This window comes from Ochotona princeps, chromosome 15, assembly GCF_030435755.1.
Source record: "Ochotona princeps isolate mOchPri1 chromosome 15, mOchPri1.hap1, whole genome shotgun sequence".
Lineage (NCBI taxonomy): Eukaryota > Metazoa > Chordata > Mammalia > Lagomorpha > Ochotonidae > Ochotona > Ochotona princeps.
The window spans coordinates 34,994,596-35,010,045 of record NC_080846.1 but is presented as its reverse complement, the minus strand read 5'-3'; the positions used below and the strand labels follow the sequence as shown (position 1 = coordinate 35,010,045).

Genomic DNA, 15,450 nt, shown 5'->3' with positions numbered 1-15,450 from the left:
ACTGAAGTGGTCTCATGACTGGCCCTTCGACTCACACTTTTGCCTCACTGCCTGGTAGTCCATCCTTCAACAAGTGAACTATCTTTTCCAAAGAGAATTGCATTAGGTTTTCACCTAATGCCGCACCTGCTGATACACTCGGGTGCAATTTCTACCTTCTGCAACGCCGTCCTGGGAATCCCTACAGGCGGCTACCTTTGGGTCCCCAATCCCATCCATCTTTTATTTGGTATGGCCGTTCCATTACACCCATTTTGACTTTCTACTTGCCCAGTTATCACTGGTCGGAACTATTCCCCCGCATTATTGATACGGTCTATCCGCCCCTCGCAAGCACTGTGGCCGAGCTTCCATCAAGTCAAAACCTGTCGCGTTCAGCAATGGAACGAACGCCTCTGCCCAGCGACCCAGGCCTCCCCCGGGACGCCCCCCGCGGCCGCCCGCGCTCCCGGGCTGCTCCCACCAGAGGGCGCGCCTCGCCCGGAGCGTCCGGCACAGAACATTCCCCGGAGCCCGGCCCTCCCGCGCGGCCCGCGGTCCACCTGGTCCCGGCGCCGCGTCCCCCCGGGGCAGCGCGTCCCACGGCGCGGCCTCCCGCCGCGGCTGCAGCGCCGCGAGCGCCGCCTCCGGGGCCAGGTCCACCAGCTCTTCCCACAGGGACTCCGTGTAGAAGTCCACCGTGTGCGCGTTGGCAATGGCCAGGGCGTCGCCGAGGAACCGCAGCAGTCCTTGCAGCTTGCCTCGCAGCGTGGGCAGGTCGGGGGTCACGGGCAGCAGGCCGGACGCCGCCATGACGCTCCCCCGCCCGGGCTGCAGGTGGCGCCCGCGCAGCCCGCGGAGCCGCGCGGCGACGGCGGTGCGCTGCGAGGCCGGCCGCATCGAGCGCCGAGCCGGAGGCCGGCTGCGGCATCGATTGCTTCAGCCTGGTGACGTCTTTTGCGCGCGTCGCAGTGACCATGGCGCCGGCCAGGCCGGCCGCGAGGTGGGCAGGCGGGGGACTTGGGACGCGGGGCGAAGGGGTTGCTGCCGTCGGATGCGCCAACAAGAGTGTGAGACGGAGGACTTGGTGGCCTAGCCACGCGCAGGCCTTCGCCGGCAGCCTTCGCCAGGGTAAGGGGGTAGGCGCTTGCAAGTTCCCAGCACCGAGCCCCGGGGGCTGTGAGAACTTCGGAAGAAAGACTGAGAAAGTGAGGCCCGTGTTGGTTGGGGCGTCGGAACTGTGGGCTCCGCAGGACTGCCCGGGCTCCCGGTGCTCCCAAGGTTCCTAGTGCTCCCCAGGACTCCACATTGCTCCGCAAGGCTCCCAGAGCTCTGCTGGACTCCCCTCCCCAGCGTTCCCCAGGGCTTCCCAGTTCTCCCGGGGCTCCCCAGGCTCCCCACTGCTCCCCGGAGCTCCCCAGGGCTCCCACTGTTCCCCAGGGCTCCCACTGCTCCCCGGAGCTCCCCAGGGCTCCCCGGGTTCCTGGGACGCAGGGGCCTCCCTGTCATACTGAAACCCCAGCATAGCCCCTACTTCCGGTGGCTGCGCCTGCACATTCGCTCGTGTGTGCATTTGTGTTATTGGAAAACCTCGGAGGGTTCTTTCCTTATTATAGCTTAGTACCGAAATAAAAAGGCGAAAATCTGCTACAGACGTAAAAGTTTGTGAAGGGACCAGGTGAACAGGGAAGGGAGAGGGGAGGGAAAGCCCGTGGTCCCGAGAGAAAGCGGGGAGGTGGGGTGCCTCCCACAGGAGGGAGGGACACTAAAGGGTCTTGGGATTTAAAGCGTTCTCTAACTCCTCCTGGTTAGGGGGTACCCTAAAGGTAAGATGTTCCCCGTGGATGGGCAGTGCTGAAGGTGTGGCCCAGACCTCAGCAGATCTGAGGGTCTGAGAATTGATGAATTGAGAAATTTTGTTTGGTGACTAGTTTTTAAAAATCAGTTTTTCAGTTTATAGTATGTGTTTGTGTATTTTTATGGTTTCGTTCTGTGGCTTAATGTTTACTGCAGATGGAAATCTGGAAACATAAGAGAAGCAATTATAATTTTGCTGAAACTGTACATGCAAGTTAGCATTCCTTGTCTCAGGATTTTCCTTAATTTAGTTTGCTCTTGCAATTAGTTCATGTCCTTTATCTAAAGCTCTGATGTTGCTAACAAAGCTAAAAATTCTTACGTTTGCTAAAATGCATAAATATTACGGGTAAGTCCTAAAATGGTAAAAGAATAATAAGGTATAATAATTCTTTGAACATTTTACTTGTCAGAAACTCTGCAGCAATTCTAACGCTTTGAGGAGTAAATGTATGTGATCATTGTATTTCTTGAGGAGTATGTCAGGTCTAGCCATGCCATGTGGAAGTGTGTCTCACTGTGTATGATGTGTGCCTGCTGTGACTACGGATGGAATATGGCTCAAAATGAAAAGGTCATTAGATTTGTGAATTTATGAAATAGTATCCAGTGTTTCTGAGAGAGCTGAAAATGTATCAGATTAATGTCTTTCTTTTCAACATTCATAGTGATGATTTTTCTTCGACGTTTTAAGTTTAACAGAAAGTATGTCTGTCTTTCAGCTTTTCTCTCTCTGCCTGAGCAGTCTTGATTTGAGGCAGGGTTTGGTTTGTGCTGCATTTCGTTAGTTCGGCATGAATACACTAAAGCTTTTTGTTTTTTTTTCCCAGCATGTGGTTTCTCCTCTTTGGTTCTCATTGTATTTACTGCTTTTCTCTTTCTGGTTTTTTCTGTTTTGGTGTTTTGTTCTTGTTTCCATTGTTTCAGGTATTTCTTTGCGCCTGTGGATTCCCCACGGGCTGGATCGAGATGGTCCAGCTACGCCCAGCTGCTTCCTCCTCCTCCTGTGGTAGAGCACGCTTGCGATGCTTACACTGCCAGCCTCCAGTACCCTCACCCTCGCAGACGATCTCTTTCTCAGCCTCTTAATCCCTTACCTGAGAATGAAGGGGTTTAAAACACTGGTTTAACATTTAAAGGCCTTGTAAATGCTTTCACTCCTGGCTTTTTTTTTTTTTTCATCTTCTTTTAGAAGGTTTCTCTGTCTTGCATGTATTACAAGCTGACATACAGCGTTTGGAACCTGCACCTGTTTGTGCGTCTGCACCAAAGGCAGCTGTTCACGGGTGGCTCGGCTTGGATGATCCCACACGTGTACAAGGGACTGTGAAAGTTACACACAGTAACTCACATCAGAGTGCCTGTTTTGTACATTTTGAACTGTTACTGTAGTCTTAAGGTTTTTTTATGCTTACCATACTGATTAATGTAATAGCATATCATTGTACCACCATCTTTGCCTTTGAGACAGAATAGGAAATGTCTTTAATTTTACAGGCTCATGTTGTAACTGACTAGTGTGTAAAATAAAGTATTCCTGTGTATGAAGCAGCAAAACATTAAATGGACTTTTTGGTGTTTTTTTTTCTTCCTTTTCTAAGGAAAATTACCTTTCATTACTTGGAATTAGTGTTTCAAGCTTTTGTAATTATTATTCACATAGGCATTTTAAATAAAATACATTTTAAAACCTGTGGAAAAAAAATCAATTTTTCATATTTTTATAAGATGCTTACTGTTAGCCGGCTATTTTAATATAGGATTTTTTGTGTGTTATTTCTCCCTCAGGGTAAAGTTATTAAAGTAATCTTAAAAAAGATTTTCATGTTTATTAAAACTGTGTTTTTTACTCAACATGTTTGCTATGTTAATATAGGACAAGGCTTTGCATTCCGAAGAAAACTGAAGACTCAGCAGAATTACAAGAAGTTGCAGTGGAAGCAGAAGGCGGCTCAGGGAGCGCCCGACTCGCAGTTCACAGACCGCTACCCGGAGCATCTGAAGCACCTCTACTTAGCTGAAGAGGAAAGGCTGAAGAAGAGGCCGAGGAAGGTCGAGCGGACCGTGTCAGAGGGCCCGACTGCCCAGCCACCACGTGAGGAGCAGGAGGGCACTGACCAGGCGTTGCCCGGCCACCAGCCAAAGACAGAACAGTCTAGCAAAACAGTCAGGTAGGTTTCTTCTTCTTTTAATTCCTTATTTCAAAAGTAAGTAGAATTTTCTAAAGTTATAATAGGGTAACTAGGAAAGTTGTTCTTATTTTACCCTTTTAAAAGTACACACGTTTTGTGGGCTTTTTTTTTTTAAGAGGCTTATTTGGAAGTCAGAGTTAGAGAAAGAGATCTCCCATGCACTGATGTACTCCCCAGGGTGCCCGCAATGACAGGCGCTGAGCCAGACTGAAGCCCACAACCTGGAACTCCGCCCAGGCCTGCGGTGAGGGTGGCAGGACCCGAGCACCTGTGCTGTCTTGCACTGTCCCCTAGGCACGTTAGCAGAGAGCTGGACTCGAAGAGGTGCGGCCAGCACTGGAAGCAGTGCTGTGGAGCGGGGCAGGTATTGCAGGTGGAGGTTTAGCTGGCTGCACAGCAGCACTGGCCCTTGGAGACTTTTCAGAGTAACTAATTCTGTTCCTTAGTTATTTTGGAAGAAGCAGTGGAGTATGAATGAAGAGGTCTACATTGTGGATTTCGGCCTATCATGGACAGGTGGATTACTTGGAGCTCAGTTAGCTCCATGTATTAATACATTTCTTGAAACACTTTTTGGCAGATGTTCCCCAACAAGTCATCAGCGTTCTGGATTTTAGAGTCACACTTAAATGTTGGTGCCCCACTGTCCTTTCCTGTAAATTAGGAATGTAATTTAGAGTCATTGTATTGGGCAGTCTGCGTGGATTATCCACACGGGTTTTGTGATATTTCTGAAGTGTTTCTTGACATTGTTAAGATTAAATGAGTTAATTTATTGGCCACTTAAAAATGGCAGTATATGCTACATTGGAAGCATGAATGAGTGTTACCTGTTCCTACTTCTGATTCTATTAGTCCAGATTTTCTGCAGATAAGAGAAAGTGGATTGCAATTTAAAAACCAGTGTTGCAGCTCTAACTTAAGAACTTACTGCACATATTCAGATTTTTTTAAAGCTAAACCAGATAAACTTGGGACGATCAAGTTTTGTTAGCTGTTAGGATCCCAAGGAAAACAGACTGTAGAACAGTTTTTGGATATCTGAATGAGGCAGTCATTGGTGAACTTGAACAGTCTCAGCGGATAACCCTGACTCAGTGTTTAGCTCTGTGTACATTTGCTGCTTGAAGCTGCAGGTGAGGACACTGAACAGCAGGGTGAGGGAGACCAAGAGGCTCCACACTGCATAGCCAAGGAGCAGCAGTTAGAGAGGGTCTGGACAGAGGAGTATTACCCCAGCTAAGGGAGTGGAATCTTGAGAAGTACTGAGGGCTCTATTTGACTGGAAGATCATCACACTGTTGAGATGGACATGGTTAGTGTGAATAGAAATCAGACATCACAGTGTTGGGTAATGCATGCTTTATGTGTTTATGAAAGGAACTAAAATGCAAAAGGGTATTAAGACGCTAACAGAAAAACTAACGTTAAAAGATAATTTATCATGGTACAAGAGTTTTTGTGTCTCTTGCTATATGTGTAGGGCACCCTCATGGTATGTTGCAGTTATTTCGTGGAAAACTTGGACAGCGTTGTGGGAGACCTGGTGAAGAGTTTTATCTCCATATCCTGGAGGCCAAACGAGGCGGAGGCCCTTGTTTCTATGTGCTAGCACAAAGGTTTTCTAATGCACATTCAGTTATGTTAGAGTGATAGCACTGCCCACACAACTTGTTATATAAAATGAAGCCTGCACGCACCTGAGCTGCAGCTGACCTGGGAATGGTGCTTGAGATGAGCTAGTTGCATTTGTGGTATTGCAGAAGTGCCCAGTGTTTGGCCTCCTAGGTAGAGCCTAGCGTTTTTGAAAGCCCCTCCTGCCCCGCCCCTTTCCTGGAAAAGCCTGTTGACAATCATTCATCTTTTGGGGCTTTCTCTAGTTTTGTTTGTTTTCCTTTTAGAGCAAGGGGGCGGGCTTCCCTAAAAATGCCCACTACAGTTAAGTCAGAAAGGGAGAAGTTGAGAAGCAGAGGAAAGGAAGATCAGTATTGAATCAGATATCGAGAAATAATAGGTAGAGTCTCAGGTGGTTGGATTAGCAATAGGGTAGTTATGATTCATGATGAAGTAAATGAAAGGGAACAGGGGGTCAGTGTTGCGTAGCAGGTAACTGCTGCCTTCCCACGCCAACATCCCATATGGGTGCTAAGGTTCCTGAGAAAGTAGGAGAAGATGACTTGGGCTCCTGCAGCCCATGGGAGACCAGGAAGAAGCTCCTGGTTTTTAGCTTTGCTTGGCCTAGCACCAGCTGTTGTATCCACTTCAAGAGGAAATCAGTGAATGGAAGATATCCCTCTCTCCCTCTCCCTCTTTTTTCTCTTTCCTCTGCAGCTTATGCCTTTCAAATAAATAATAAATCTTATAAGAAGAAAGAAATAAAAACAAAATGGTCAAAGAACTAAGATTGGTTCATGTATACTCATCACCTCTTGTCACATTTCAATTTGATGGGTTTATCACTTTGTTTCCATATACCGATTTCTTGTTTTTGTTAATTTTTTTAATACATGAGGACGGTTTAGAGCTTTTTGTGTTGTTTCTGGTTGAGATAGTTCTCTAAGAATCTTTGTTAGATTTCAAGTAGATCTGTAATCCTCAATGCTACAACTATATTTTCGGTGTCTTATTTTGAAATTTTAATTGCGAGGCAGAATGCTCCCCTCTGCTGGTTCATTCTCAGATGTCCAGAATGACCAGAAGTGGACCAGGCCAAGGACAGGAGTCAGGAACACGATCCGTCTCTGACATGGGTTGCAGACACACCGTTCCTGGAGCCTTCAGCCTTGCCCCTTAGTGTGTGCAGTGTTGGGAAGCTGGAAGTCAGGACTGGAGCTACGTGCTGCACTGTGGGAAGGAGGGTGTTCGTACCCGTGCCCGTGTCCCGTCTCTGCTTCCTTGCCCTCCCTGCTCAGTTAATTTGTGTAGTAGAGTTTTGCTGTTCAAGTGTGATGTCTGGAAATTACATTCTGGTTTTAGCTCAATAGTTTTAAAAGTTTATGTCTTATGTCTAATTTACCTTATAAGCTCCATTACTAATTCAAAGAAAAATAAAAAGAAAACATCAAATCAAAAGGCACAAGAGGAGTATGAACAGATACAAGCTGAGCGTGCTGCTAAGAAACAAGTAAGTTTTGTTTTAAAAATCATAGTACCTGTTGTCCTTTTTTATTCTAAATGTATATACAAACTCCTTTTAGCATTGGACACCTGGTAATTGTTCTGTAAAAATTACTAAATATAAAGCTTAGCAGCAGTTTATTCTTGCTGATTTCAAACATTAATGCAAAAGTCAACACTATTGTCATTCAGAAATCAAAATTGTTAAGAACATTAGTTAAAGACCCATTATTAGTAGTAAATTTATTAAAATATATTATTAGAAAAATTCAGTAGGAGTAAGCTGAGCTACATAACTAACACAAATTTTAGATCTGTTTGCATTTTAAAATAAGAAGATATTATGTGTCGTATGAGAATGTAATTCCGTGTGGTAGAACATAGCAGGCTCTTAGTTCTGCACATCTGGCTGTGAGATTCGCCTCCGCACTTGTTTGGACTGTTGGGTGAGTCACTTACAGCATTGCTGGACAGTGACTCCCCTGTAAGATGAACATTAAACCTAGCATGTACACTTGGAAATGATGGAACTTTATGATTTCACATATGAGTCTTAAGAATGCAGTTTATGTTACCATAAAAATATGAGACTGTATTGTTTGGGAGCTCTGCTTTGAGGCAGAAATTAAAATGCAGTGCACCTATTACATTCTTTAAAAACTTAAGATTTTAGTGGGAATGTTGGGCTTTGAGTAATGCTTTTTGGGTTTAGGAAACTTGCTTATTTTTTTCCTTGCACTTGAAAGTACATGATAGCTCTTAAGTGGCCAAAATCAGAATCTCTAATAGAATATTTTGCATAATATATACTAACTTATAATGCTATGTTTTATTAAACCTATAAATCAATTGCCAGGATTAAGATAGTATCAGATATAAATACTGGCAAATCAATTTTTAGTGTTATGTGGAAAATTGGACTAGATAAGCTCTAACGTCCCTTCTACCTCAGTGGATTTAATTAATAATGAAGTTACGTTAGTATGCCATCTCTCCTCAGCAGTCTAATTTGGGTTTAATAGGTACGATTGAAAGTGTTTGATAACTTTATTATGTTACGTCATGTATCATTTTGAAGGAAAAAAGGCTCATTGAATCATTATAGAAAACAGTACACATTTTGTAAAATCTGAGATGCCCCTGAAAGGATAGATGATAGCTTTTTCAAAGGAAGCTTTGAATTGCATCTTTGTTTGTTATTAACAAGGTTGTAAATGTTGATTTCAGGAATTTGAAAGGAGAAAACAAGAGAGAGAAGCAGCTCAACGGCTCTACAAAAAGAAGAAAATGGAAACCTTCAAAATACTGAGCAAAAAGACCAAGAAGGGTCAGCCAAACCTGAACTTACAAATGGAGTATCTTCTTCAAAAAATACAAGAAAAAAACTGAATCACGCAATTGTCCTTGCTCAAAGATTAAAATATTTGCTGACTGTAGTGGGACCTTTTACGTAGAAAGTGCTTTTGGACTATAAGGTTATATTGTATATAAAACATGTTAACACATTTTTTTCTCTGTATATGTCCTGCATATTGTGACTTTCTTATTCTCCTCTCTAGCCAGGGAAGCTGAAGAACTGCAAAAACCCATTTGGGAGATGCTATCCAAGCATATGCACATGTACATGTGAAATAAATTGTTTTACAAAATAAATGTTCATTTATTATTCAGCTGTATGTCTTTGAATTCACATTATTATTGAGATAAATGGGGCCCAGCGCGATAGCATAGTGGTTGAAGTCCTCACCTTGAATGCGCCGGGATCCCATCTGGGCGCTGGTTCTAATCCTGGCAGCTACACTTCCCATCCAACTCCCTGCTTGTGGCCTGGGAAAGCAGACAAGGACGGCCCAACTTTGGGAACCTGCACCTGCGTTGGAGACCCAGAAGAAGCTCCTGGTTCCTGGCTTCGGATTGGCTCAGCTCCAGCCATTGCGGCCACTTGGGGAGTGAACCATCGGATGGAAGATCTTCCTCTCTGTCACTCCTCCTCTCTGACTTTGCAATAAAAATAAAATAAATCTTTAAAAAAGTGTTTTATGCAGTGTAGCATAAAACTCTGGAGTTTAGGATCAAAACTCTGGTGTGCCATGCTAAGCCAATGCCTATGGTATCATCAGCATCCCGTGTGGGCACCAGTTCACATGCCAGCTTCTCTGCTTTGGATGCGGCTCCTGGCATATTCCCTGGGAAGGTGACAGAAGATAGGCCCGGACCCTGGGCCCCTTACACCCTCGGGAAACCCAGATGAGGTTCCTGGCTTGGACTTCGTCCAACCTGGCTGATGAAGGCATGTGGGGAGTGAACCAGCAAGATGAAACACTTCCTGTGTAACTTTGAGATGAGTAAATGAATCTTGCAATACAAGAATCCTAGTGTCTGAGATACACAAGTAGTCCTTGAAATGAGACTATGTTGTTTATACTGTACTTTTTAAACTGATTTTCTTTTTTTCTACTATTTGTTTTTGTCAAGATTTATTTTTATTGGAATATCATATATACAGAGAGGAGGAGAGACGGGAAGAGCTTCTGTCTGCTGATTCACTACCCCAGCAGCCACAATGGCTGGAGCTGAGCTGATCAGGAGCCCAGAGCTCTTCCAGGTCTCCCACGTGGGTGTGAAGCCTCAAAGGCTTTGGGCCATCCTCTGCTTTCTCAGGCCACAAGCAGGGAGCTGGATAGGAAGCAAGAATGCTGGGATTAGAACTGGCACCATATGGGATCCCAGTGCATGCAAGGCAAGGATTTAAGCCGCTATGCTACTGCATTGGACACAAACTTGCTGTTTGTTCTTTGCCAGAGGGTAAGCCTGTGATTATGAGGTTAACTGAAAGTACGTCATAAGGCTTTTAAGGGGGGGTGGGAATAAGGGTGGGAAATGTCATGATGCTCTCTATCTTTTTTGAAATACATGAAATTTGTTTCCCTTATGTAAGTGAAATGATTAAATAAGTGAAAGCACACAGGTTGCTAATGTAAGATTTTAAATGCTGATGGAAACCCAGCAGTGTCATTTAGAACCGTGCTTTATATCTCTCATGGTAGAGCTCCTCTAGTGTGAACGTCTTTGTAAGGTGAGGGAGAGTGTTTGGCTAACTGCTTTTCCTCCCGCAAGTTAGAGTGAGATAAGGGAGACTGTAGTTTTTGTAAAGGAGAGAACCCAAGCTTGATAAAACATTGATAATATTGTAAAGGCAAATGTGGGCTAGATTGAGTCTATGAGAGACCTATATTATAATGGCCAGTTCAGCAGTTAAAAGTACACAAAGAGCTGCTTAGCAAGCCCCTATTGCTTGTTTAAGAAAATACAAGGTTTAGACATTTGCAATGAGTTAAATAGTAGGCATCCTAGAAAGCTTACATTTACCTTGTTAAGCAGTATATTGCATACTTGTTCAATTGATTTATAATGATTTTGCTTGTGTTTTTGCTTCTAGATATTAACATGGCACAACATGGAAGGAGATCTAGACTTGGCAGACAACTGAAAATCCAGATCATTTTTACTTTTGTTGGGACTCACATTCTGATGGCATTAGGTTATGCCGTGCCTTGTAGCACTGCTATTGAGGTTCTCAGTGCTGGACAGAGGTCCCAGTTGCCCCATGTGGGATCCAGTCTGCCGCTAAGGACCTGCAGAATAACAGATGGTGACCCATTTGCTTAAGCCTTTGAATCTGGGAGATTAGGATGGATTTCCCGCTTTCTGGCTTCAGCCTGACCCAGCCCTGGCTGTCGTGGCCATTTGAGAAGTAAACCACTGGATGGAAGGTATCTCTTCATTCTGTTTCCAATTTTATTAAAAAAAAAAATTTTTTTTTAACATTATGTAAGGTTCATTTTAAGCAGTTATACTTTTAAAAGATGTTTCAAAGATCTTTAAGGGAGTGAGAGCTAAAACAACATGGGGAGAGAATGCTCAGTGACAGTCTGCTGCAAAATACTGTCCAAACTGAGGTACCGGGGAACGTCCTGGGCGTTCTCCTAGGATGTGCATGTTAAAGTCCTACGCGGAGAGCTTTGGCTAGTATAAAAAAACTCAGTCATGGACTTTTAAACTTGTGATCACAGAGATTGTACTGTCATTGGTCCTTCTGCCACGTTTTATGAAGTACCAGAATAGGATTTTTCTTTTGGAGAAACTAGGAAACGTATGTTTGAAACTGAATTGAGGAAAGGCTTCACGGTTGGGAAGCTCAGAGGGGAGCACTGCGTGAGGGAGGTGCAGGAAGGGAAGGCACTCGGGAGGCAGGGAACTGTCTACAAATTAGTTTGCATTATTACAGATGGAGGACAACACTTGTAGCCATCTCTAATGTTTGACTCCCTGGGGAGGAGACACTGTCAGCCTAACACACATCGTCTCCTACTGTCATACCTGTTCTGTCCAGGAGAAGGAAAGTAGAATGGAAGTAAGGGTGGGAGGCCATGGTCTGGTAGCATGCACGTCCTTATTGTCTGTGTTGCGGTTATGAAGAGCATCTGTTGAGAGCAGTTCAGAGGATGGACGCAGAGCCGGGAAGAGGCCTGCTTTTGTACATATGGCATCACAAGGTTTGTGCTGCATAGGGCAGTACATGAAGGGATGAAAACGGACCTAATCTGAGGGAGCTTACTATGTGGAGAAGCTTAGGTTGGTCAGTGCTTGCGGCTTCAATTGAAACTTCAATGTTTGTGTAGACTTTTGATCTCAGCAGTCTGTGGGGAATTATATTGAGCCATTATTTTCAGTTTTGTAGGCCTATGTTATATTTTTGCTACAGTTTTGGCAAAAGGACTTTGAGGCTTAAGACACGCTTCTTGGTTTTTCTTTTTTGATTTGTAGGAGATCTCTTCTGAGATCTGACCTGGCTCACTCCCTAAATGCTTAAGACATGAAATTTTGCTTGCTTTTAAAAATGTTTGTGAAAGATCTCGAATCCAGTGGTTTGCTAACCAGATGTGTGTGGTAGCTGAAGCTGCCAGTCATGCCAGAAACGCAATCCAGGTCTGCACATGGCTCAGGGAGTGCCGCAATCACTTATCGACACTGCTTCCAGTCTGCAGATTAGCAGGAAGCTAGACTAGGGAGTGAAGCAGGAACTCCAGCTCAGGCATTCCAATATGGGATGCAAATGTCAACTCCAAGGCCAAATGCCTATAGCAGGTGCATGGAATTTTTTACCTACCAAATTTTAAAGTAGTTTTTTTTTCCCCGGAAGTTTGTTTTTTTTTTTTCCCCTAGAGATAGGTTATGATACTGAGCCTTTAATGAGAGGTGTGCAGGCCTCAACCAGAATAGGGGTGTGTGTGGATCCTGCTGGTGAAGACATATACAGGCTTCAGCAAAGGCACAGAATGTGGTGGGCAGGCTTCCCCAGCTTCTGGCCTCCGGGCTCAGCTCAACAGATGCTAGTCACAGGCTGGGGGGGGGGGTTGAGGGGGGCTTTGGTAGCTGCCCTGGCTGTGCTGGCACCAAGACAGGCAGTAACATGCAGGCAACTTCAGATGTAGGCTGCTGCAGCTTAATCTTGACCTACATTAAATATGCATGTGTGAGCAGCAGGGGCCTCATTAAAACACTGTTGACACTAGGAAGCAGTCTCATTTGAGCCAAGGATTTAATAGAAAAGAATATTCAAAGATAATACTAGATGTTAATGACTATATCAATATTTGCTGTTTTTAGACTTCAGAAGAATCATTTTATGCAAAAAAAAAAAAAAAGGACTCAGAAAAGGTAGATCAAGGGCTAAATTGTTCATGACCAGTCATTGAAATGTCATGTAAAGACACTTTTGAATATAAAATTTTGAATAGACTAGCTATAAGACATCAGAACCAGGTCAAAGGAGACCTAGCGATTAGGATTACATCATTGAATTCTGTAGTTCGGAAGATAGTACCCCTGTCTCAGATCCCACTCACTAAGAAGACACAGTGTGTCCAGCAAAATGCTCCCTGTGTGTTCAGGAACCCAGAGTAAGCTGAAGAACTGTGATCCCTCGGCTGTTGGCAGTTCCTAACATGAGCCCTAGTTGGCGCATGAGTGAATCCTGTCCTCTGCTTGAAGTGAAGGAGTAATTATTTTGTGGTGGTACATTTCTGTGCAGCTTTCTTTAGTAAACATGTAGATAAAGACAGCGTGTGTTGGACCCGCTTCTCATGTTTGCAACAGGTTGCAGTGGTTGCCAAGCTGGTTGAACTTCTGTTGATACAGAGCTTGTTTTTCAGTGTCTGTTGTGTATCTCCTGTGAAATCCTTTTAATTTCTGTGCAGCTCTGTAGTTCTCTCTCATCATCCCTTTTACATATTCCTATTTGGTATAGTTCAATACCTTGATTTTCCACTTGAAGATGAAAAGGAAACATGACTGTAACATAACTCAGGAGGCAAGCATATCCAGGTTAGATATTACAAGCATCTTTTTAGGTAATTCTGATTTAACATAGATTATAGATGAATTTCACTTTTATACATGACACGCCATCCCCTTCGTTGTCTCTGGTGAAAACGCAGCCATGCAGGCACTTGCATTACACTGTGTTTAGTCGTCCCTGGTAGCTGAATTAATAGCTCTGACTGACGCCTGTATTGTGGCAAAAGATAAAAGAGAAGATATGCTTTAGGAACTGTTCATGATTTTGGAGTATTGTATAAACTGAGAAGATTTATGATCCATTGGTGTACATTGCCCACCAGTAGAAAAGATCAGTGAGTTAGTGGAGGTTATGAAAAACTCACAAGGAGATCATTACATTTAAGAAGTACACAGGCAGACCAAAATGCCAGCACAGTGTCTTTGCTGTGCTACTTGCTAAATGAATAGCTTTAGCATCCCAACTGCATGAGTTGTTTCTAAATTGAAATCTGTCACCACTAAACGTTCAGAAGAGTGATTATTCCAATTTAAGCTGGCTGTGGATGACTCACAGTGATCAGCTTAGCCTGCTAAAGGAGAAAATTGTCCATCATAGGAATTCCCTGTTGGTAAAGATAATTTTTGGTGATTTAGTTATGGCTCCTGTATAGAACCACGGTCCTTCCAATAAATGCATGTCTGGAGACTCTGATAATTCATATTATGGAATTAAAGAATAATTCACATTAGATAAATAGTGTTAGATAACAAAAAATTCAGATAAACCCACAAAAGCAAGTTAGGGTATAGTCCTGTTTTTTTATAAGTCCTTTTATTTGTTTACAAATAGTCTGCCTAAATCATTAGTTTATACATACATGTTGGTGTGGCTGAATCAGTACTCTTCTACCTTGACACTGTCACAATTATTAGGTTTTCCTTCGTATAAAATTTTGCACTGTCATTATTAAACACACAGTTCCTTGGTCCAAGGTCAAAGATTGTCTGCTTTTTAATTTAGAAAATTTAAAAAAAAGAGAGAACTGCACTACCAGCTTATTCTTTTTTAATTTTAATTATTTGGGCCTCTGATTAGGGTGGGTAGGGTTGAGGTATAGATCGGTAGGACACATGTTTCAGTTCTTATTTTTTCTCCCGTGTCCTCTGGGGAAAGATGGGCCACTCCTTGCTGTCAAACCACATGAGCTCCCTGGGATGAGGGACGGTCATTTGATGATGTCTTAGAGACCCTGGTGTGGGAAGGAGTGCTTCCAGTGTTCCTTGAGTCTTGATGGTTCTGAGACATTACTGGCCTCATTCACCTGGAATGAGAAAATATTTTCAAGGTTTATCAGCTGACAGAGTCTGCCTTAGTGTTCTTTAAATACCCACAATAACCACGGCTGGAGCAGGCTGACATTGGTAGCTGAGATCTCCGTCTGGACTACCAAGTGGGTAGAGGGGACCCAGGCATGTGAGCGACCATTTGCTGTCTACCAGGCATGAATTCTCAAGAAGCAGGCATCAGAAGCAAAAATAGTGTTCACTGTTCAGCAGCAAAGGACTTGGTGCAGAGCAGTAATCACACACATGGACTGCTGACTAATGGTCAATAGTCGAAGTCTGTTGGCAGCATCAGATTTTTAAAGACTGACGGTCACACAGACAAGGAAGGTGGGTCTGAATCAATAGTTTCCACATAGGCATGCAAAGGGGGCTCAGTCAGCCAACAATGTATTCTGACAGGCTACTAATTGAACAGATGCCTCTCTTTGGTCTGTTATCTAAGCTTGAGGATTAGGGCGCTCCTGGCCATGCTTTACCATTCCTAGGGCCTCCAGACCTTTGCCCCGAGTTCCCAGAGCATTCTCACAGGTTTACAGCCGTTTAATGGTTTTATACTGGCAAGGAATCCTATCTTCCAAATTTGTGTCTCTGCACAGACAGTACTCAAACTCAGATG

General features: G+C 43.9%; 2 protein-coding genes across 4 annotated transcripts in view; one reads left to right on the top strand and one right to left on the bottom strand.

Annotated features, from left to right (window-relative positions):
- METTL25 (methyltransferase like 25) overlaps window positions 1-879 on the bottom strand; it is a 65,290-nt gene extending 64,411 nt beyond the window's left edge. For 2 of the 3 annotated variants that reach the window (XM_058673208.1, XM_058673209.1), the window contains exon 1: window positions 543-879. In XM_058673208.1, the coding sequence (XP_058529191.1) occupies window positions 543-879 (337 nt within the window). The remainder of the gene's footprint in view (window positions 1-542) is intronic. The other variant, XM_058673210.1, reaches the window with a different exon arrangement.
- Window positions 877-8,815, top strand: CCDC59 (coiled-coil domain containing 59). Its single transcript, XM_004583069.3, has 4 exons — window positions 877-1,110; window positions 3,713-4,007; window positions 7,053-7,152; window positions 8,373-8,815. Exons 1-4 carry the CDS (start codon window positions 957-959, stop codon window positions 8,532-8,534), a joined length of 711 nt encoding a protein of 236 aa, XP_004583126.2. The 5' UTR covers window positions 877-956; the 3' UTR covers window positions 8,535-8,815.
- The last annotated feature ends 6,635 nt before the right edge of the window (window positions 8,816-15,450 follow it).